A 21,582-nucleotide genomic window follows, 5' to 3' on the forward strand; every position below is an offset into this window, starting at 1 on the left:
AAGCATTTCCCCGGAGGGCTAGAGCGGTAGCCGGAGCTGTAGCTGGAGTTATAGCAGGGGCAGGAGCTGGACCAGGAGCTAGAACAGCAACAGGAGCAGGAGCTGATACAGTTTCACCGCCGCAAACCTGCACAGGAGCTACTACAGACAGTCAACTCAACAGGTAGGACGTCGCCACGTTTATTTCTATCATTTTACGTCGATAATGTTCACCCTGCTCGGTTTAACTCCACTTGTATCAGGTTGACTAAGTTGCCTTTGAGACGACGTACCATTTAATTCCCTAAAAACACCGGTAAGACTGAGAAGTAAGCTAACCTGAACTTAGCGTTATGTTAGCATGTCATAACGTTCAATGAAAGCTGCTCAACAGGTGTGCTTCTCTTTTTTTTTAACGAGAGTCAGTCTCATAGGATAAACTCACCGGTGTATCTGTAGCCGGTGGCGGGGATTAAGCCAGGTAGCTTAAATGAACTGTTACCTGTCAGACTAGCCACCTGTTAAGCCTGTCTGTCTGTGGACCGCTAGGTTAGCTAATCTGCTGCTTACAGGTTAAGAGCTAACGCTTCCGTTGTTTCTGTTTAAGCTTTTATTTTTAAGGTATTTTACAGTTATTATATATGAACCTGTTAAAGTCAGTAGCCACAGGGCAGTTTATCGTCAAAATTAGGCTGACATATCTATATGGCAAGTTTATAGTTCAACAGACTGTAATATGTCTCCATAATTCACCTTCAATAGGTTTAGTGTAATCCGGTACAATAGCATTGGTATGTTTATTGATATAGTTACATTAAAGGACGGGTTCACAATTTTTCAAGTCTATCTTAAAAAGGCAGTCAGGAGCCCAAGTCAATATTGAAACAGGTTTTTCTTGCCATAGTCATTCCTCCTGTTCATACATAACGTTAGAAGATCCCTTCATAATGCTCTTATTATGTAATTGATGGGGCCAAAATCCACAGTCCTCCTCCTGTGCATAAACGTATTTAAAAGTTTATCTGAAGCTGATATGAAGCTTCAGTCATCCAAATGAGTCAAATCAAGTCGACATCTTTCAATGTTACAGTCTTTTTAGTGCCAAAGTCCCTCTTTTTGTTACTATACTTCCACTATAGCTCAACAGGGAAACACTGTCTGAGGAAACACAAAGAGGGAATTTGATGCTAAAAAGACTGTAAATGTGGCAGATATCCACTTTATATGATTAACTCAGACTGCTGCAGCCTCATATAAGCTTCAGATAAACTTTTATATGCATTTTTGCATAAAATGACTGTGTGGACACACTGTGGATTTTGGCCTCTATCACTTATATTGAAAGCACATTTGAAGGGGATCTTTTAATAGCCAGTATGAGCAGGAGGAATGATCGCAGCAAGAAAAACCTCTTTTAGTGTTTATATGGGCACCAGACTGTTGTTTTAACAGACTTGAAAAATTGTGAACCTGTCCTTTAAGTAAGATGGTTGGGTTGTGAAATAAAATGTCAATACAGCCTAACACAACAATATCACAGACTGCCTGTTTCTTAATTTTCCATACAGTTAAACAACTTTCTGACAGACTTTTAAAAATACAAACATAAGCATCACATAAGCAGTTTTTACTTTGCAGGGTTATTGTATTGGATTGCATTAGATTTCATGTTTATGTGCCAACCCCTAGTATCTTCTACGGGGCTAAAACAATTAGTCAATCAAACTACTGGCCATTTGACAGACTCAGCAACAATTTTCATAAGTGATTATTTCAATCATTTATCAAGCAAAAATGCCAATCCTTCTCACTTTCCAGCTTCCCTAAAGTGAGGATTTGCTGCTTTTCTTCATCATATATGATAGTAAACTGAATATCTTTGGGATTTGCATTGATGATAGGTTAAAACAAGGAATTTGAAGATGCTATGTTGAGCTTGGGGAAATTATGATGGCATGTTATTCTATTTTCTAACATTATAGACAGTTAATTGAGAAAATAATTGTCAGATTAATCGATTTATGAAAACAATCATTAGTTGCAGCCCTAATATTCTGTTCAGATGCTTCGTCTCAAGGAGAAATAAGTATTATCATTGAGTTTTGTTTGCCTCTGTGGTTGTTTTCACTCTGATGACTGCTTACTGGAGGCCTGATTCTTTGATTAGCCAAAATGAGCTATTAGCCCCAATAAAGTCACAGTCATTTTTTTTGTTGTTGAGCCAGCCTTGCCATTCTTGCTCTCAAGAATTGCAGTGTGTGGTCTAAAGTACTTATTCAAAGGCTTTGCTGCGGTATGTACAGTCAAATATTTGCAGGTTTCACAATATATAGACCAAGATTAGCATGTAAGCTTCTTGATACACATCATGACAGGACACACACACACACACACACACGTGCATGATATGAAACATCTAGGGAGAAATCATGCAAAGGTTAGATGACATTTCAGCATTGAGCTTAGACTTTAACCCTTTGATCTTGTAAGGAGAAAGCACTTGTAGATACTGAGGCAAAGACCAGAAACCACTGTCCAAGTTGAGGTAATCATTATAGAAGGATTTCTCTGAAATCCTAATATAGTTTTTTTTTCTTTATGATAAGATAATTCCAACAGGTCAAATGACTCAAGCAGTTATTTAAAGGTCAACCTACCCCTTGTATTTACAAGGGGTTGGTTCACTGTTGCATTCCTTCTCTACTACGTATATTTCCTCTTTTTTTCCGTCTGTAACTTCTGGGTGAGGTCTGTAACTGAGGCTCTTCTTTACCATCATGTCTGTTTGTTTAGATGTGAGACATTCTGCGGACGGATGTCATACACATCGTCTCATCCTGCGGGGGCCATTTAAAGATTCTTTATCCCTGTTTTTTGCTCCACCTCTGTGCCTGCAAGACGTGACCCTACTTCCTGCTTAGGAGCAAGTCTCCTCTGTCTCCTCCCCCATCCTTCCTCCTCCTCCTCATATTCTCCTCTATCTCCTTCGCATTCTTTCCTCCACATCCTCTTGCCCTCTCATTCCATATCCTGTTCTCCAAAAAAAAAAAAAAAAGCTAAATCTTTGTCTGTTTGTGTGTATCTTCATTTCTGCCCGAATATTTCCAGATCTGCCTCAATCGTACATGCGCAATATCTTGCTCTCACTCTACTCTTGCTACTCAGTGGCATTGCTGAGATTGCTGAGTGATTATGGAGCAGCTCAAACCTTTACACATGACAGGACTTAATAAGTAGACCCGCCCCCCCTCCTCTCTTTTGCAATAATTCTCCTCCTGTCCCCCCTTCATAAATTATTTTGAAGTTGCAGATAGAGCTATTATTGTTTTCATTTCCAGTTTTTTTTTTTTGATCCTTGCAACAATAATTTACAAGAACTTGAGCTGGAGAGAACATGCTGATTATGTCAGTAAAAAAGTAACCAAATCTATTGGTACAATTAAGCTATTCTGTAGAGAGAAAACGTCTTCATATCCTTTTATTATTCTTTCATTTATCCTTACTTTTCATATTGCAGTATAACCTGCACAATTACATTTCCCACAACTCTTCACAGAATCTTTCTTCTGCAAACATACTTTGTCAGAATTGCTCCCCATCAGCTCCTTAATTTTTCAAATTTTTCAAATATGTAGCCTATTTTTCTATATAACATACAATTCAAAGAGGGACATGTTCCAGATAATTTCAGGTCTTATTTAAAACAAACTCTTAGATTCATTCTTACTTAACAGGACAATCATCTAATCTTCATCTTCCCAAACATCTGACAACTGATACAGAGGTCCAAATTTATGTTCTCATTGGGTTAAAAACAGTTAAAGGTATTTCAGGATATTCAGCAAATGTTTGGCATTTTTGCTTGAGAAATGATGTACTATTCTCAAAATAGCTGCAGGTTAATTTACTGTTGATCACCTTGCCGTTTAGTTCTAGCTGCAGAGTAACAGGAAAACAACGTTTCTGATTATTTGGCAGGCAGATTAGGTCACTTGGCATTTGTTCAAATAGTGGTCGCGATCATTCCCGACTCATCAAGCTGCATTGACTCAGCACTGTTTGTTTCAATGCACAGAAAGGTCTTACAGGTCACATCAAACAGCTCACTGGGCCGGTGGTTGTACACAACAACTGTACAATGATGACAAACCACGAGTGGAGCAGAGCAGGAGTTTAAACTGTGTTCTGTTATGTTCTTGTAAGTTCAGTCACACTTAGCTCAGGTACCACCTACTTCATGAATGTATGAGCTTCAGTGTTGTGTTTGTGTGTGTGTGTGTGTATTCATAGTAGTCTATTCATTCCAGCTGTTGAATGAAAGTTTATGTTCTTCAGCAGCTGTAGACAGCCCTTCCTGTGAAGTCATTAGGTGGAAAAAAAAAAGTCCACAAATGTCAGATTGATGCAGGGATATTTTTCTAAACACACCAAAATATTTAGTCATATTTTTCAGTGTGCATGACCTGTTCCGCCATGCCAGAGTTTGTACAATATCAGTGATTTAGCTACTACTTATTTTTCCCTCTGTCTGGGCTCTGTCTGACTCAGAGAATCACAAGGCTCTTACACAGAACTGCCACCAACAAATTCCCTATTCCCTGTTTGCGTGGGAGCTTAATTTGGCAGTGCCAAAACTAACTGAGGCTAAAGAATTGTGTGCTCATGTCTCTGCATCTGCTCTCAAATAATTTATTGAAGTACAGCGAAATTTGCCACACACAGAGACGAGAAGGTAAGATAACAAAATCATAGACTTTTGCTTTTGTTACCGTTTCTGTTCATTACTGAACTACTCTCCTTACTTTGACTTAAAGCAACCATTTGTTATCATTATATGGGCATAAAAACACAGGTAGTCGGTCAGTTAGTTTGTTAACAGTAACCCTGGTTGTATTCATGCTGAAGTTATTTCTGACTCCTCCCTTCTTTCTGTTTTTTTTGTTGAATATTTGTGACAAAAATATAGATTTACACAAGAAACTCTTGCTCTGCTTTGATTCTGAGCAGCTGACTCCAAAACCTGGTGTCTATGCTTGTCAAAATACCGCTTTTAATCATAGTTATGCTGGAAATATCTTTATACTGAGTTGTGTTGTCTACCTGTGATCACGATCAAGCTTCAGATGCGCTCAGAAATGCAATGCAGTGCTCATCAATAGACCTTTTTCACAGCAGACATTTTGACTTATTATAACAGGAAAAGCACAGTTTGACCGTTGTTTATGTGTCATTCTTGCTCTCTTGCTCCTAGTTCGCTGTTGGTGAGTGATGTAGGCTGATTAGTCCCTGACAGCATGCTGAGACTGACTGAGCTTCTAGTCTCAACTGTCCCATGCTGTGAGGATCCTAAAGCTTTTTTTTTTCTCTTTTTTTTTTTTTTTTTTTACCACAACCTGCTTTTTAGTTTGTTTGGTTGCATCCAAATGATGGCTCTCAGCCTCCCTATCCAGGAGGCTACTTTCAGACTTGTCTCCACTTTCAGGCTCTAAAACATATATTGAACTGAAAGGCTATAGTTAAGAAATTTAAAAAAAGAACGCATGGAACTCTGGACTTTCTGTGTACACCAACAAGTTTACGTTGTATGCCTTTTATTAGATGGTAACATCAGAGAGATGACAGGGAACGAGGGGGGAGAGAGATGGGGAGCGACGTGCGACAAAGATGCGCTGCCAGGATCTAACTGCAGACGTTGTGATTATGTGCCATGCGTCTTAACCTGTAGGCTACCAGAAATCGGGCACAACACCAAATAATGACTGTGTTCTTGGTGGGACATGATGCATCCTGTATGTGTGTGTACTCGGACTAGCCAGGCTCAAGAGTAAACATCATAGTGTCTGTCTGAGCTTCTGTCTCAGCTCCATTCTCCCGATACCCTGCACTAATTGGCTTTGATTGAGATTTGACTTGTCTGGCTCACTCTGCCAAGACAGCTAATCAGGAAGCACTCTTTTATTTGCCGTGAGTGAGTGTGTGTGTGTTTGTGTTTGTTTGTGCATGTAAATGTATTTTAAGTGGGAAAATGTTTGTCTTTCTGTGTCAGCCCGACTGTGTCTTTGCATATGTGTTAAAGTTGACCTGTGTGCACGGTTCATAACAGCTTTTAAATTTCATGTTATGTAATGACGAAGCCTACTACTACCACTCACCTAACCAATGACCCATCAAAATGGTCAAACCTGATCACTCGTCTAATGTACCAGCATATCAACAGGTATAATCTATTTCAGTTAGCTAACATGGCATCAGATAGGTCTACTGTGGTCCATTAAGAAACACTATAAGGAGTCTAGTGTTAATTAACCTGTTATCAGGCAGAGGCTTGAGTTCCTGATGAGATTTTTGTCAGTCAAGTGATTCTAAGTTGTTATAATTGTTTGAGAGATGATGTTTGGACTGTTTGCTGTCCTTTTAGAATATCCTGATGCATTCATTATGGGCTTGATTTTGTTTTCCCATCTTAAAAGGAATATTAAAAAGTCTTTTTTCCACCAAAACACAGTAACATTGCCATTGATATCCCTAAAAAAAGCTATAAAATCACTTTAATCTTCACAGATCCGAGGTTTAAAAGTTACAGCTAAGTGTGCAGTATAAGAGGCATAGCACATGCTAGTATCAGGCCAGCACAGATCCTCCAATTAGGTGAGCCAGTGTGTTCTGGATATGGGTGGAAACACAGTAAACCGGTTTTATTGTCATGATCACATGATATGTAATTGGTGCTAAAAGAAAAATAGACGGAGACAAAGGGACGCACATTTGTCATCTGCTTAGTCAGTGGCCACCATTTCAGTCTCCAAGCTGCTACAAGGATGTGAGTTTTTAGTGACATGATCTTGGATTCAAATTCAAAACATCTCATTCACCTCCAACAGAACATTATTGATTTCCATTGAAGGCTGTCTTCATTGTTACAATCCTCTCCAAGGTAATATTACAAATCCAAAACAGGCCGACTGTGTCAGTGTAAGGCTGTTTATGCTTACAATTCCTGCCCCTGAGATGTGCAACGTTATCACGTTGAAGCTGAAAAACACAGCTTGTTTCTTATGGCCTATTGAGCAAACTTCTGAAATGTTAATGGTCTCCAGTAAAATAACATGATAATCAGTGGAAGCATCTTGTTTGCAAGAAAATTAAATATTTGTAGAAGAATCAGTTGTGCACAAATCCACAAAAGTGCATTCAGAGCAACAGATGGATGAAGTGAATTGTAACATGCAGATGCCCCAGTCTGTCGTTTTGTTGTTCATATCAAGGCCAGTTCAAAAAAATAGTTTCATTTGTGAGCCAGACAACACAAATGTTCAAGAGTGGGATCTTTTTGATCTTCCAGATTGTGTGTATGGAATTATCCCACTAATACAGCAGGCAAGTTCCTGCAGGGATTTTCCCCGTTTCTCCAAAACTTTCACCCTTTAAAGCCCCTTAAAATGCCACAAAACATGTTGCCTTTTTTCATTCCTTAACTCTAGCTGAGAGTTGATCAAAAACAGGTTGGACTACAAACTGTATACAGCCTTGCCTCAATTGTCCCATAAGGGTTTGGCACGTAATAAGTTTGTTTCCTGTTGACCTTTTACCATGAATATGGACTTTGGATGTCATGGCTTTTTTTCTGTAAGAAGAAGACCGGTTAAAAATAGTCACCTCATGGATCACTGGATTATAAATTAACCTAATCATCCATGCCTAATCCATGTTCATGCTTGTATTGTTTGTATGAATGATCCTTGCTGTGGCCTGCCAGTCTACAGGGGAGTGTTAAGCTTTTGCCTCAATCTGAGGAAATCCTTACATTGTAGCTTGTGACAAAGGGTGAGAGGTATCCTAAAAATAGTAGGAAGGCACAGTAAAGGAACAAATGACAAAAGTTTGTCCATCCCCAAGGCAATAACTATTAAGATTGACAACATAAGAGGCCTAATGGATACTGTGATTGACTGGTCTCCATTAGAAAAATGTGAACTCCACAAGCATTTATTAATATATTACCAACATTGAGAACTGCATTATTACCAAAGGGAAAGGATAAACACCAGCCAAAGTGATGTTTCACAACCTGGCAACTCAAAAGTTGCTGTTATTAATGGCATATGACTAATTTTAAACCATTAGTACATGATTTATTAACCATTAATAAAGCCTTTAATCATATCTTATAAAACCTTTTATAAAGGGTGCCTCATTAGACTGTGGTACATATCTTATTGACTTGCAGCTCTGTTTACATCAACACCAATCCAATTATCAATCCACCAACCAGAGTTGATTAAAAGTTTGATATCCTGGTCAAACATGGATGCTAGCTGCTCTAAATATGTCTAAAAACAGACAAATAGCTAATTTCCTCAATAGATAATATCTATTGAGGAGATTATGGTATAGACTGTGGTATTTTAAAAATCAACCGTTCCACAAAAACCTAAAAAGGAGGCATATAAAACAACCAGTTGTGTTTTTTTGTTGAGAGGGAATCTTGGAAAAACTCATTAAATCAAATTTCTCAAAACATTTTAAAAGCCTTAAACCTCTTACTGTCAGTTAAATGAGATAAAAAGCTATGAGGAGCCCTGTAACTGCAACTTTGTTATTATGATTCACTGTCTGTTTCCTGTCAAACAAGCTGCTTTATGGAGAGCTCCACACACACACACCACACAACATTTCAGGCTGCTTGCTGCGGTGGTTCTGTGGCTCAGGACTACTGTCTTGTCAGTCACTCTCCCTATCTCACTGAGTGCCTTTAGTTGACCTTCCTCTCAGCGCTCACAGGCCCAAGCCTAAATAATAAATGAATAGCCTAGAAAGAGCCAAGCGTGTGTGAGCCACATAACTCGTCTGGGAAGTTAACGAAAGGTAATGAGAGCGATCCTGCTGACCGAGGCTGCCTGGATTAGAACTCGCAGTGAAACATGCCACATATCCGCTATTTAAGCACTTTTCCACAACATCCCTCTCTGAGTCTGTGCATATGCCAACGACTGTAAAGTGTGTGTCGGGCCGCAGGGTGTGTCAATCATTAATGAAAAGCGTCCCACCGTCTCAGGTTTCCTTCGGTAGAGGAGTGGGAGAGGAGGGAGTAGGGGGAAGGAGCTCAGGGGTTAAAGATAACAGGATGAGGAGAGCAGTGTGTGCATACATTGAACTGTAACACAGCACTCACATTTTTCTCTCCCTGCTTTGTTTCTTCTCTTTTCCAGCCCACAGTTGCAGACAGAAGATAATGTCACTGTAGAACGAAACGTTGAAACCCTTATGCCTAACTTCCTTCTCATGAAGACCTGCCAAAAAATGTACCAACAATGACAAGTTGACTTTGGAATAGTCTCCACTCACCACCCAGTGCTGTTTGAAAGCTGTCAGTAGGCCTTGTGTGGATTTATCAGCTACTGCCAGCATATTGTCCCTGTGGATTATCATAGACTGGCCCCTTTTTTGGATGCAAGTCTTGGACACAGTCACCACCAGTATGGAAAAGAAACTACGATGGAGTATCTAACCTGGAGAGTAGTCTGACTCTGCTTTTCTAGCTCTTTCTCTCCCCTTTCTGTGTCTTTCTCCTGCAGTGTATCATTGGCTAAGTTACCCACTAATGACATGGATGGGAGGACTGACGGTTGGTTGCAATCCACTGCTTGGATGGTTATGTTTTGGACATCTTTCTCCCACCTGGCACGATAAGAGTCTAAAAGATGGGAAAGAGACACTGCAACAATTCCATGTGTTGCTTTTTTCTGAAATCATGGAAATATTCATCACCTGATCCCACAACATAAGTTGCTTTAATTTGTCATACTTAGAGAATTTTTTCTTCTTGCTTGAATTTTTTTTTTCTTGAAAAGATGTTTTCATCTTTTTGCACAAACTGCTAAGTCCTCACGCGCTGTCCCACAGGCCCTAAATAGGCCTGACAGGAGGGCCTATTTAAGGGGCACAAGGGAGGCATATGAGAGCTTAATAAGTCTGAAGCTTGGATTTAAAATCCTCCTGGACTAAGGGAAACATAGTGTTTTGGTGGCATGGCAGCAGAGCACGGCGAGCTGCTGGCTGAGATGTCCACTATTGGGCGCTTGAGTGCCACTGAACGCCTGAAGCATGCCCAGAAGCGGCGGGCGCAGCAGCTGAAGGCTTGGGCACAGATGGAGAAGGATGCCGCACGAGGAGGAAAGGCCAAAGCAGATAAGAAGAAGGGGCGCACCAAAAAAGTGACATTCCCCAACACCGTCACCCTGCTAGATGCAGCTGCACGCAATGATGTGGATGAGGGTAGGTACAAACATGCTTACAGTGGATATATACACGCATACACTCAGAACAGACATGTTATAGACCAATCAAATTCCCATAACGTGAAAGCGGCCCTACCCTTGAACATCAGGGGATACTATGACGTCTGCAATTGTCTTGTTTGTTTCTTATAAGACATGCTGTTGGCCTCTCCAAAGACAGCATCGTGCTCTGTAAAACCCACGATTCAGAGGAAGTGATTCATGCATAATTTATTCTGGATACGTCACACGAACTAGCCAGGCATTTTGTTTTCAATGACTTTATTGTAAGCCACAGGGTCAAGGCTAAGTATAGTGGCAGATATTTTAAGTTCATTGTTAACTTACACACAGACCCACTGAACGGGTATCATTTTCTTACATCTATTTAGGGAAACAGATTTCTGCAATGTGTTGTAATGTTTATGTGGAAAAGACATAGTCATAATGCTGTGTGTCTATCTGCGTATGTTTGTGCTCCTTCTAGTGAGGGAGCTGCTAAACAATGGTGTCAACCCAGATCTGGTCAACGAGGATGGACTGACAGCCCTCCATCAGGTACACACATACATCTAGTTATGGGAGTTGCAGTGACATTTCAAACCTGGAATGTACAACCAAGCCACTGACAGGCTGACGGGGAAATCAGACTGGTTAACAAAGAATTGTGCTCCACCTAATTATTTATATTCATAAATTCCTAGCACTTCACTCACAGCATGCCACAAAAATAGAATCAGTTGTCCAAATATAATGAATTCAGTGCTCGAACTTCCACATCTAGCAATATGCAAAATATCCACCAACATCTTCAAAACAAACCCTCCAGGTAATCCGCATACTATAGATACACTCCTGTCAGCATTTAGGCCATTTAAATGTCTTTCATGTACACATGCACGGGTTCTCTCTCTCATTCCTGCACCAGATTATATAAGCAGTCTTGCAATAAATGAGATGAGGTTACTCTACATAGTTTTACGCTAACAGTTTGCGACTGCCCTTAACAAGTCAAGTCACCTTTTGTGCAGTGTGTGTGTGTGTGTGTTTATGTTGTGTGTGGTCACAGCTTTGAGCTCACTAAGTACTGTTTGCCTTTATTTTGTCTAACTCTTAACTTATCATCAGTCCGTTTACATGAACACACTGATTCATTCCCACAGTTTTAGTTAGAGGGTCCGAATTTGGAAGAAGTGAGGGCAGCTTGCTCAAGCCTACATTCCTCTCCCAAACACTTTTAGAGGGAATACATCATAAGATTCCTGTGTTTTATATGACGAGACCTTGAAACCCACAAACCCAAAACTACCCTGCAACCTTTATAATTCACGCAGGCACTTTTTCCCACTGTTCCTGTGTTCTGTGTATTTGGTTTTTATAAGTTAGCAACACAAACACACTCCTATAAACTAATCAAAGTAGTACTTGTGAACACAGAGACTCTTTATAGAAGCAGTTAACTGTGCTCTTCCCCTTGGAAAACTCGATGTTTACACAGCAAAGGGCTGGGCCATGCATGCATTTTTTTTCTATTACATGAGTCAGTGTATTAGTGTCCATAAATAATCATGCATGGTTTTATCCATTTCACTTAGTGCTTGTTTACCTGCAGTATGTTCTATGCCTGTTATGTGTTCTGTCTGTACTTTTCCTCACATGTGTGTATATATAAATGTACATTTTCACACATATCTACATTTGCCCTGTCTTGCCAGTGCTGCATTGATGACTTTGTGGAGATAGTGCAGTGCCTGCTGGACGCTGGAGCTTGTGTGAACGCCTGTGATAGTGAGCTGTGGACACCGCTGCACGCTGCTGCCACCTGTGGACACACCGGACTCGTGCAGCTCCTGATTCAGGCGTGAGTTTGACCATGAATTTCATAACTTTACTGTTTTATGAATCCTTTCTCCTCCGTCATAGCACTAAGCACATCAGGGTGTAGAAATTCATAAGCTGATATTCAGATAAATATTTCTACATTCTTTCATTCAGGCAGAATGGGTATCATTCTCTAGATCTAAGAGCTGTCCTGGCGAGAGTATCTTGTTTACATAAACAATGCAAATATGGATGCAGTTTGACTCTCTAAACACTTTGCAAGTGTATAATTATTCTTGAGTCAGGGAGTGTCACTGTGTCCTACTCTAATCCAGTTGCATATGACTGTTTGCGTGCTTCTGCTTGTGTTTGTGTGTTTGTTTGGATGCTTCTAGTGGGGCTAACCTGCTGGCTGTCAATGCGGATGGCAACATGCCCTATGACCTCTGTGAGGACGAGGCCACCCTTGAGCTGCTGGAGATGGTTATGGCTGAACAGGGTCAGTGAGTTGAGTCAAATGGAAACCATCACTGTCATTTTTGTAGCTTATTTTGTAGCATTTCCTTGAAAGTTACGCAATCTCACTGTCACAATGTAAAGCAGTGTTTAATAGACCACAGATGGAACAATTGTGTGTGAAGGAAAAATTATATGTATTTTATGAAAAGTAAAAACTTAGCACAGACTAATGGGACCAGTCCCAAACCAAAATTTTAAAACTGGCAGCACACTCAGACTATTATTAACTGTGTGTTTTGCTACCATTGGTCCTGTCCCTGTGTGTGTGTGTGTGCGTGTGTGTGTGTGTGTGTGTGTGTGTGTGTGTGTGTGTGTGTGTGTGTGTTTGTGTGTGTGTGTGTGTGGGTAGGGATAACTCAGGACCGTATAGATGAATGCCGAGGGGCTAAAGAGATGGGCATGCTGGCTGACATCCAGGCTCTGGTTCAGAGTGGAGCGGACTTAAACGCTCAGGATGATAATGGAGCAACACTGGTGAGACAGAGTGACACGTGTAGATAAAAATTTTGGGGAAGGAAAACACAAATCCTTAGTTTTGGAAATTGCAAGTATTACACTCACCTGTCTTTTTAAATCCAAACTTTTAACCCGTTAAACCTGATAAAACTATATCAAACCTAGGTAATATAAATACTTAGTGTGTTCTTTGTTGAATTTTTCTTCTAGCTCCATATAGCGTCTGCTAATGGCTACATGTCTGTGGCAGAGCTGCTGCTAGAGCACAGGGCTAAGGTGGAGGTGAAGGATTGTGATGGCTGGACGCCGCTACACGCTGCCTCCTGCTGGGGACAAGTCAGTGCTGCGGTCATATCAAAAAATAAAACCATGTCTTCTTTCTTAACTTGGCAATTAACAGCATTTATATTTGTGTCATAGATCCAAATGGTGGAACTGCTGGTGGCACACGGAGCCAGTCTAAACACAAAGTCTGTCCTGGAGGAGACACCTCTGGGTAGGACCTCAAAGCGTTTTTGGTGTTAAACTGTATTTCAACAAAGCAGAATACATTGTACATAGTAGCAGCCTCTGATCCAGAACCACTTCTTGTCAGCCTCTTTCCTTTTATACCTCACAATGTCTTAATTTTTGTGCTGTGGCCTTTTCAGATGTGTGTATGGATGAGGAGGTGAGAGCCAAACTGATGGAGCTGAAGCACAAACACGATGCCATCATGAAGAGCCAGGACCGGCAGAAGGGCACACTGCAAAGACGAGCCTCCAGTACTGGAAGCAGAGGGTAAGAGGGGATATTGAGTCTGGATACAGAGAGCTCAAGGGAGTAAAAAGTGCACATGACATTGGAACAGTGTAGTGCTTTACTGTTCCCTTCTCCCTTGTTTATACAGTAAAGTGGTGCGTCGTGTCAGTGTGAACGAGCGCTCCAGTTTGTACCGGCGGGAGCACCACAAAGAGGCCATGGTGTGGCAGGAGCGCGGCCGGCAGCCAGAGCCACAGGATGATGATGAGGACAGACAAACAGACAATGAGCTGAACCAGCATGCCACCATGGTGAGTGAGCACAGTTTTTCTTTTTTTTTTTTTACTTTTCTTATTACTGTTGTTGTCACATTTACAAAGAGTTGAAGCTGATTTAAATACATGTTTTGTTGAATGTTCTCCTTGTGTTTCAGGCTGCTGGAGCGTCGTCACGTTTAGAGGAAATGGAGTCTGCGGACAGGAAAATCGTGTCCAGCCTCGGGAATGGAGGGAGCTCTGTTTCTCTGGCCTCCTCTGTGCCTGGAGAGCTGTGGAGCGGTGGAGGTCGCATGGAGCGCAGCGCCTCCTACCAGCTCAGCTCTGCATCCGGAGTGGGATCAGCATCTGGGTCTGCAGAGGGTGAAGGGTCAAACAGTATGACTCGAGAGAAATCGCACCACACGCTGGCTGACCTGAAACGCCAGCGGGCAGCTGCCAAGCTCAACAAGTACCCAGCACCTCCACCACCTTTGCCCACTCCCTTAGAGGAGGAGCCTCCTGTTGCAGAAGCTGAGGTGATGACTTCTCAGGCCCAGCAGGAGCTCCAAGGGACACCCAGCACAGAGCAGGTGGCCTCCCCCAGCCAGGTGTACTTCACCCCAGCCAGCGGAGATCCTCCGCTACTGAAACTTCGAGCCCCTGAAGAGGACCAGTCAAACAACAAGGAGCCCTGCTGTGGACTCATGTAGACAGCCTCACACACACGCGCACACACACATTGCCTATAGAGTACAGAAGCTGTGCATGTTACACTCTGAAGTGGCAAAAACATTTCAAAACAGACATGCTTGAAATTAAGATTTTTGTTCCCAAGTTAAGGCCACATGCCAATGAGGGTTTGATCTGCACTGCATTTCAGAGATATTTGTGCTCCCCTTGTTTATCTTTTTTTTTTTTTTTTTTTAAGCAATATGATTCATGTTTTACACAAAAGTCCCAGCATTCCCAGTTGCACCCTCTTAATTACAGGCTGCATTAACTGATGGACATCAGGTGTCCATCTAGTGACTGAGAGAAGAACTACAGGTTCCAGTGTCTGCTGTCTCTATGCTCATTAGTTCATCCATTACTTCACTATACAAATAGATTGATGTTTGATTGAAAAGCCTTAGAATCATGTGAAAGTTGAAATATTTATGTAAAGCTGAATTAAATGAAGTTGCATCTCAAGATTTATTTTAAATTAAGAATGAGTGAATGAGGTTTAAGTTCTGTTTTCTTTGGTGAATGACTGATTTGAAGGTACATTATCTATTCTTGCACATATTCACTTGCATTTATTATAAGAAAAAGATGTTTGGGAGATTGCTTGGTCATGATAGTTTCAGTACAGCTACTCTGAATTAACATTTACACCAAGTAAACAAGGACTGTTTCCTTGCTTCTTCTTTTTTTGTTTTCTCTTGGACTGAAAATACACTGAATTGTTTTCTTTGGTCACTTTTACAGCGCACAAAAAGCCTACATGTCAATATCTGAAATGGTGCAATTTGTAAATTGAGTGTTTCTTTTGAAAACAGTGTCAGTTAATTTATAATTAAATCCACAGATAATTTACTCAGCCCATCATTATCACTGCTAGATTTCTATTTTGCTGTCAATATTTCTATTTTTCTACCCTCTGAATACAATCATGTTATTTATTCTATCTGATTCTGAATGTGGCTCATGGTGTACAGTTCTTGTACCATTTTTTTTTTTGAAAGATAAATATAATTCTATGAAGAATTTCAGTAGGTGTGAGGGCAAGATATTTTGAACTATCAAAGAGACTATATAAAGTTTTATTGTCAAACTAGTTAACTTTTCATATGATGATTTATCAGAGGTTGGTGCCTTTTATTAGGTGGCAGATTTAATTTAGGTTTGCAATGCTTGCACAAAGTCCCATGTGTAAATTTGGTGAGCTGTGGGATAAAATGATCAGATGTGGACTCCAGCTGTCAATGCACTCCATTTCTTTATTGCATTTCAGTTTTGTTAGTGATTTTTACTGTGCCCTGTTTAGACAAGACAAAAAAAAGCTTTGTTTTCAGAAATGATTTTTGTATTTTTTTTTTTTTTTTAATGCAAGTGGTCTTATTTAATGGATGTGGAAATTGTGACTGGTTATGTCTGATTATTTTTTTTGAAGGATGGAATCAGATAAACGTGTTTGAAATGAAGCACCGTATTGCAACTTAAGTTTTTGGGGCTTTTTCTACATTTGAGTCAAAACAAATAAGACAGGGTTAAGTGATGGCCTCATGGTTAGAGAAGGGAGTTTGTAACCAAGTTGTTAACCCTTTTAAATCCCTTGATCGACTGTTTTAGCCCTGCCTTGTTTACATTGAGGATGTCTTCCCCTTGTGGTAAAATGTAGCAGTTGCACATTTCACCAATGCCATTTCTCTTACATCTTACATAATGCTCACTCACTTTGAGCGCATGATGTAAGATGTATATGTCACAGTCTGTTCTGATCCACCTGTCACTGCAGCACATAAAACACATAATATACACTCCGCTACACTTAAGATGCACTGTAGAACTCTTTTGTTGTCGCCTGTTGATTATGACGACACAAGTCGCAGCTTTACCTTTTAAAAACTTGTTGTAGCATGTTTTTCACTCACAAGAATTCCTGCCCTACTTCTGTCTACCTACATCACAAACATGCATGCACACATGGATCTTAACTCTTTCCAGGATATGTATGCGGCCTTGGCAACAGTTGCGCATGGGCTGTGTTAAAAATGGAACCCACTTAAGTCCAGATATGTTTTGACTGTGAGCCAAGGCTACTGAGCTTCAAGTTGGACCTGTAAATCTTCAAATCCTCATATTTTAGCCATTTTAAAAGTATTATTAATTACATAATGTTGATCTGTCATTTAAAATTAGATATACATAGGCTAAGTGGAACAGACTGTCGTGTGGTGCTGCCAAAATATGCACAGCACGACACACAAAAGTCACCAGGGCATCACATGCGTGTACATGAACCGTTTTAGTTTGGGATATCAAATTTCTTTCCCAAGCCCCCTCCAATACATCCGGGAGGTTTCACTGTCTCACACTGGGTACTTTTCACACACAGTTATCTACAATATTTCTGTCTCTGACCTGTCCAAACAAAAGATATGCATTTATGCATATCATTGAAGTCATGCCCTCCTATCATCCTGTCCCTCTGCATTCTTGACTCGATAGGTGGCTCTTCTGAGGCAATGTCATTCCCTTTTGCGGTTCCCGGATAAAGGTTCAACATTGTTTTTAGGCCAGAGGCGGGTGTGATGTTGGCTTACAGTAACACTGTCATGTAATGTTTTGCCTGGTTTAATAAAGACCTGAGAGGTGCTGTGAACCATGTAACAGGTTAGGAAATGCTGAGATTTGAGGTTTCAAGGATCATTTATTTACTAAGTATAGAAAAACAAGGAATTTGCCTTGGTTCAGCTTTCAAAACACACAAAGACACTTATATTCAGTAAAAAAATCTAACACATATAACAGACACTGTTACGCTGGGTGTGTTCAATAAAAAATCTTAACAATAATGTAAAACAATGACACTTATACTGGGTGGAAGGGGTAGGGGTGGGGTGTTTAAAGTGGCAGGAGCAGATAGCAGCAGGTCTGTGGGCTGAGGGGGGATTTGGGCTTAGGAGATAGTGAGTTTTATGGTGCAGGGCTGTTCTTGTCTCTGGCCTGTGATTAACTGCTGATCTCTGGCTGCCCCACCCCACACCTTTGCTCCCAAACTGTTTGAACTTTAGCCCTAATCCTAGCCACAGAGATCAGCCTACAGGAAACAGTATTTGGAAACACTTGACACAAGACATGTAATAATGGGTGTGAACAATGGTTAGTCTATTTTTGTCAACTTCATTTTATTAACATTGCGACAAAATGAAGAGAAAATGTACACTAACACTTGCAATTGAAGAGTCTTTCTGAAAAATATCTTTGTTCATAATGCAGGGTGCATGATAGGTTAAAGGATCCTTGACAAAACAACATGCAGCCCCAAGATTCATTGCACCAAAGCAGTGCAGAGGTCTGGTTTAAGATAGATGCGCTCATTTCACAGTGGCAATGACAGAGCCTTCAATGTAAAGGTCCTCAACGTTCATATTAATGAGAAATTCATTATTATAGACAACCTGAGATCCCAAAACAACAAGTAAGTATCATTGTTCAGAACACTAGTGCTGGAGAGTAACTAAATAAATGTACTCAGTTACTGCACAGTTTTGACATATTTAAAAGTGTTTCAGTTTCATTCTACTTGATTCTTTTAGCCCACTACATTTCAAGAGAAAATATTGTACTTTTTACTCCATTATATTTATTTGACTGCTATAGCAACTTGTTACTTTTCAAATTTAAGTTTTTATCCAAAACATGATTATTTTATAAAATATGATTTATTATTATAGATTAAACTACCCACCAGTATGTAAAGTAGTTAAAATTAGCTACCATGACCAGTTGCAGCTTTAAAATGTTGCTCACAAATTAATGCATCAATGAGAATAATCCAATAATATACAATGTCTGATAATAATAACATTTTAATGTGGCTGGATTAACCTGTCTGGGGACCCTGGGGCAAAAAGTTGCTGTCGGGCCCCAAAAACACAACATAATACTTTACTGATAATACTTCTAGCTTTAAAACTTCTCTAATCAATACTTTAATATTAAAGATCCCTTCCAGACATGTTTTAAGATATATATAAAATACTCTAATTTGAATAATAATTTGTGTCTGAAATGGTTTTTCCACAAATGAAGTTCAATTACCATGTTAAAATCCTTAAAATTACTTCTACTCTACATCTCCCTCCATTAAAAAATCCAGAATCTATGAATATGCAAATATATTTCATTTCAGAAATTTAACTGCTGGACACAAGATGTCTCCTACTTCACTGTAAAGTCCATTTTCAGTGTTTGTGCGCTGGAGGCTTCTACTTTCCACATCACACTCATGTAAGTCGCACACGGGACCAGGAATGGCTTCTGCACTAGTTGTTATGTCACAAATCAGGCTGGTAGACCCACCTTTTCAAACTGGTTTTTCAATGAGCTCAGAGAAATTTTCCATTTGCCACATGCATCATTCTGCACAGTGAAGCTCAAATATCTAACTGTAGGAACAAGAAGAAAAATATATTTTTGAGTGGAGGGGGACTTTAACAGTTGATTAAAGCTGGAGTGCAGGACTTTTGTCTCACTCTTCTGGCAACCAACGCATTTCAGCTTATGACTCTGATGAGGACCACAAGCTGAAACGCATTGGTCTAAGAATAAAGTTGTTCTATATACTATAAGTGTTGCTGGAGTCTTGACCTCTCTAGTGAGAGTAATTACAAAAACACTGTCAACACGTGCCTCCGTCATAGGCTCCTCCACAGCCTCCTCTGTTGCTACCGCAATTGTTGTGGCTGTAAAATGGAGGATAAATTGTTTTGAGTGTCACACAGCTCCTGCAAAATGACTCATTTTACTATCAGAATTTGATCTATTTGGTCTGATAACATTTGGAAAGTCTACAAGAGCTGCATGATTAAATTATTTTATCCCTATTCAAGTCAGCAAAGAACTAGCTGGCAGTTAGTGGGCTAGGCTGCCAGAAGTCTCTAGTGCGCATTATCTTCCTTCCTTCACGCGTTGTATGCATTTATCTGGCCAGCGCGGGAATGTCAAACCCGATACCAGATTAAATACTCTGCTATACTGTAAAATAGACCTACAGAGAGATTTACCTGGTGGTAATAGGCTTAATCGGCATTGTGTGAACTCCTTTGGCAATTTGAATGTAATGGACATTCATTTATATGTAAAAGTTCCCCACTGCAGGTTTAAATTAGTATTTGTTCTGAGAAACAAGTCAATAGTAGTGTTAAATTCAAAAATTATCATCAGACTCAGTTCTTTGATTTGGTTTTGAGAGCCCAAACTTTTCAGCACAGCTTGATTTCACTCCTACTACTATTTCCAGTGAAAAACCTGTCTCTTAACTCCACTGCGCACATACTGACGAGCAGACAAGGTGGTGCATTTTAGTAACCAAATATTTCCCTCAGGAGTTGGGAGAGAGCTAAAAGGGGAGTGAATATTTGGACATTTCGAAATTTAGGTTTCTTTTTTTAATGTGGCAGTGTTATTCTTTTGTTATTTTGGTACTGTTATGTTCACTGATGATTGAAAGTTGCCTCTGAAATTTTAAAGTGTTGCAAAAGTTGTTTTTTTCTCGTGCACAGTGAAGCTCAAATATCTAACTGTAGGAACAAGAAGAAAAATATATTTTTGAGTGGAGGGGGACTTTAACAGTTGATTAAAGCTGGAGTGCAGGACTTTTGTCTCACTCTTCTGGCAACCAACGCATTTCAGCTTATGACCCTGATGAAGACCGCAAGCTGAAACGCATTGATCTAAGAATAAAGTTGTTCTATATACTATAAGTGTTGCTGGAGTCTTGACCTCTCTAGTGAGAGTAATTACAAAAACACTGTCAACACGTGCCTCCGTCATAGGCTCCTCCACAGCTTCCTCTATTGCTACCGCTACTGTTGCGGCTGTAAAATGGAGGATAAATTGTTTTGAGTGTCACACAGCTCCTGCAAAATGACTCATTTCACTATCAGAATTTGATCTATTCGGTCTGATAACATTTGGAAAGTCTACAAGAGCTGCATGATTAAATTATTTTATCCCTATTCAGGTCAGCAAAGAGCTAGCTAGCAGTTAGTGGGCTAGGCTGCCAGAAGTCTCTAGTGCGCATTATCTTCCTTCCCTCACGCGTTGTATGCATTTATCTGGCCAGCGCGGGAATGTCAAACCCGATACCAGATTAAATACTCTGCTATACTGTAAAATAGACCTACAGAGAGATTTACCTGGTGGTAATAGGCTTAATCGGCATTGTGTGAACTCCTTTGGCAATTTGAATGTAATGGACATTCATTTATATGTAAAAGTTCCCCACTGCAGGTTTAAATTAGTATTTGTACTGAGAAACAAGTCAATAATAGTGTCAAATTCAAAAAAATATCATCAGACTCAGGTCTTTGATTTGGTTTTGAGAGCCCAAACTTTTCAGCACAGCTTGATTTTACTCCTACTACTATTTCCAGTGAAAAACCTGTCTCTTAACTCCACTGCGCACATACTGACCAGCAGACAAAGTGGTGCATTTTAGTAACCGAATATTTCCCTCAGGAGTTGGGAGAGAGCTAAAAGGGGAGTGAATATTTGGACATTTCGAAATTTAGGTTTCTTTTTTAATGTGGCAGTGTTATTCTTTTGTTATTTTGGTCCTGTTATGTTCACTGATGATCGAAAGTTGCCTCTGAAACTTTGAAAAAGTGTTGCAAAAGTTGTTGTTTTTTTCTCGTGCTGTACGCGAAGAGCCCTTGAAATGTAAACGTTTTCTCCGACAGCACGTGAAGGGATCATCTGGCAGGCTGAAAGCCAGTGAAGAAATCCAGCCAACCGCGTGCAGAGACGGGCGAAGGCGTGTC

General features: G+C 40.2%; 1 protein-coding gene across 1 annotated transcript; it reads left to right on the top strand.

Moving 5' to 3' along the window:
* The first annotated feature begins 50 nt into the window (after nucleotides 1-50).
* ppp1r16a (protein phosphatase 1, regulatory subunit 16A) lies at nucleotides 51-16,236 on the top strand. The gene is made up of 11 exons (XM_044340253.1): nucleotides 51-163; nucleotides 9,189-10,254; nucleotides 10,744-10,814; nucleotides 11,972-12,117; nucleotides 12,473-12,576; nucleotides 12,946-13,070; nucleotides 13,263-13,388; nucleotides 13,473-13,548; nucleotides 13,703-13,832; nucleotides 13,942-14,104; nucleotides 14,227-16,236. Exons 2-11 carry the CDS (start codon nucleotides 10,008-10,010, stop codon nucleotides 14,758-14,760), a joined length of 1,722 nt encoding a protein of 573 aa, XP_044196188.1. The 5' UTR covers nucleotides 51-163; nucleotides 9,189-10,007; the 3' UTR covers nucleotides 14,761-16,236.
* The last annotated feature ends 5,346 nt before the right edge of the window (nucleotides 16,237-21,582 follow it).

This window comes from Thunnus albacares, chromosome 21 (assembly GCF_914725855.1).
Source record: "Thunnus albacares chromosome 21, fThuAlb1.1, whole genome shotgun sequence".
NCBI classification, from domain to species: domain Eukaryota; kingdom Metazoa; phylum Chordata; class Actinopteri; order Scombriformes; family Scombridae; genus Thunnus; species Thunnus albacares.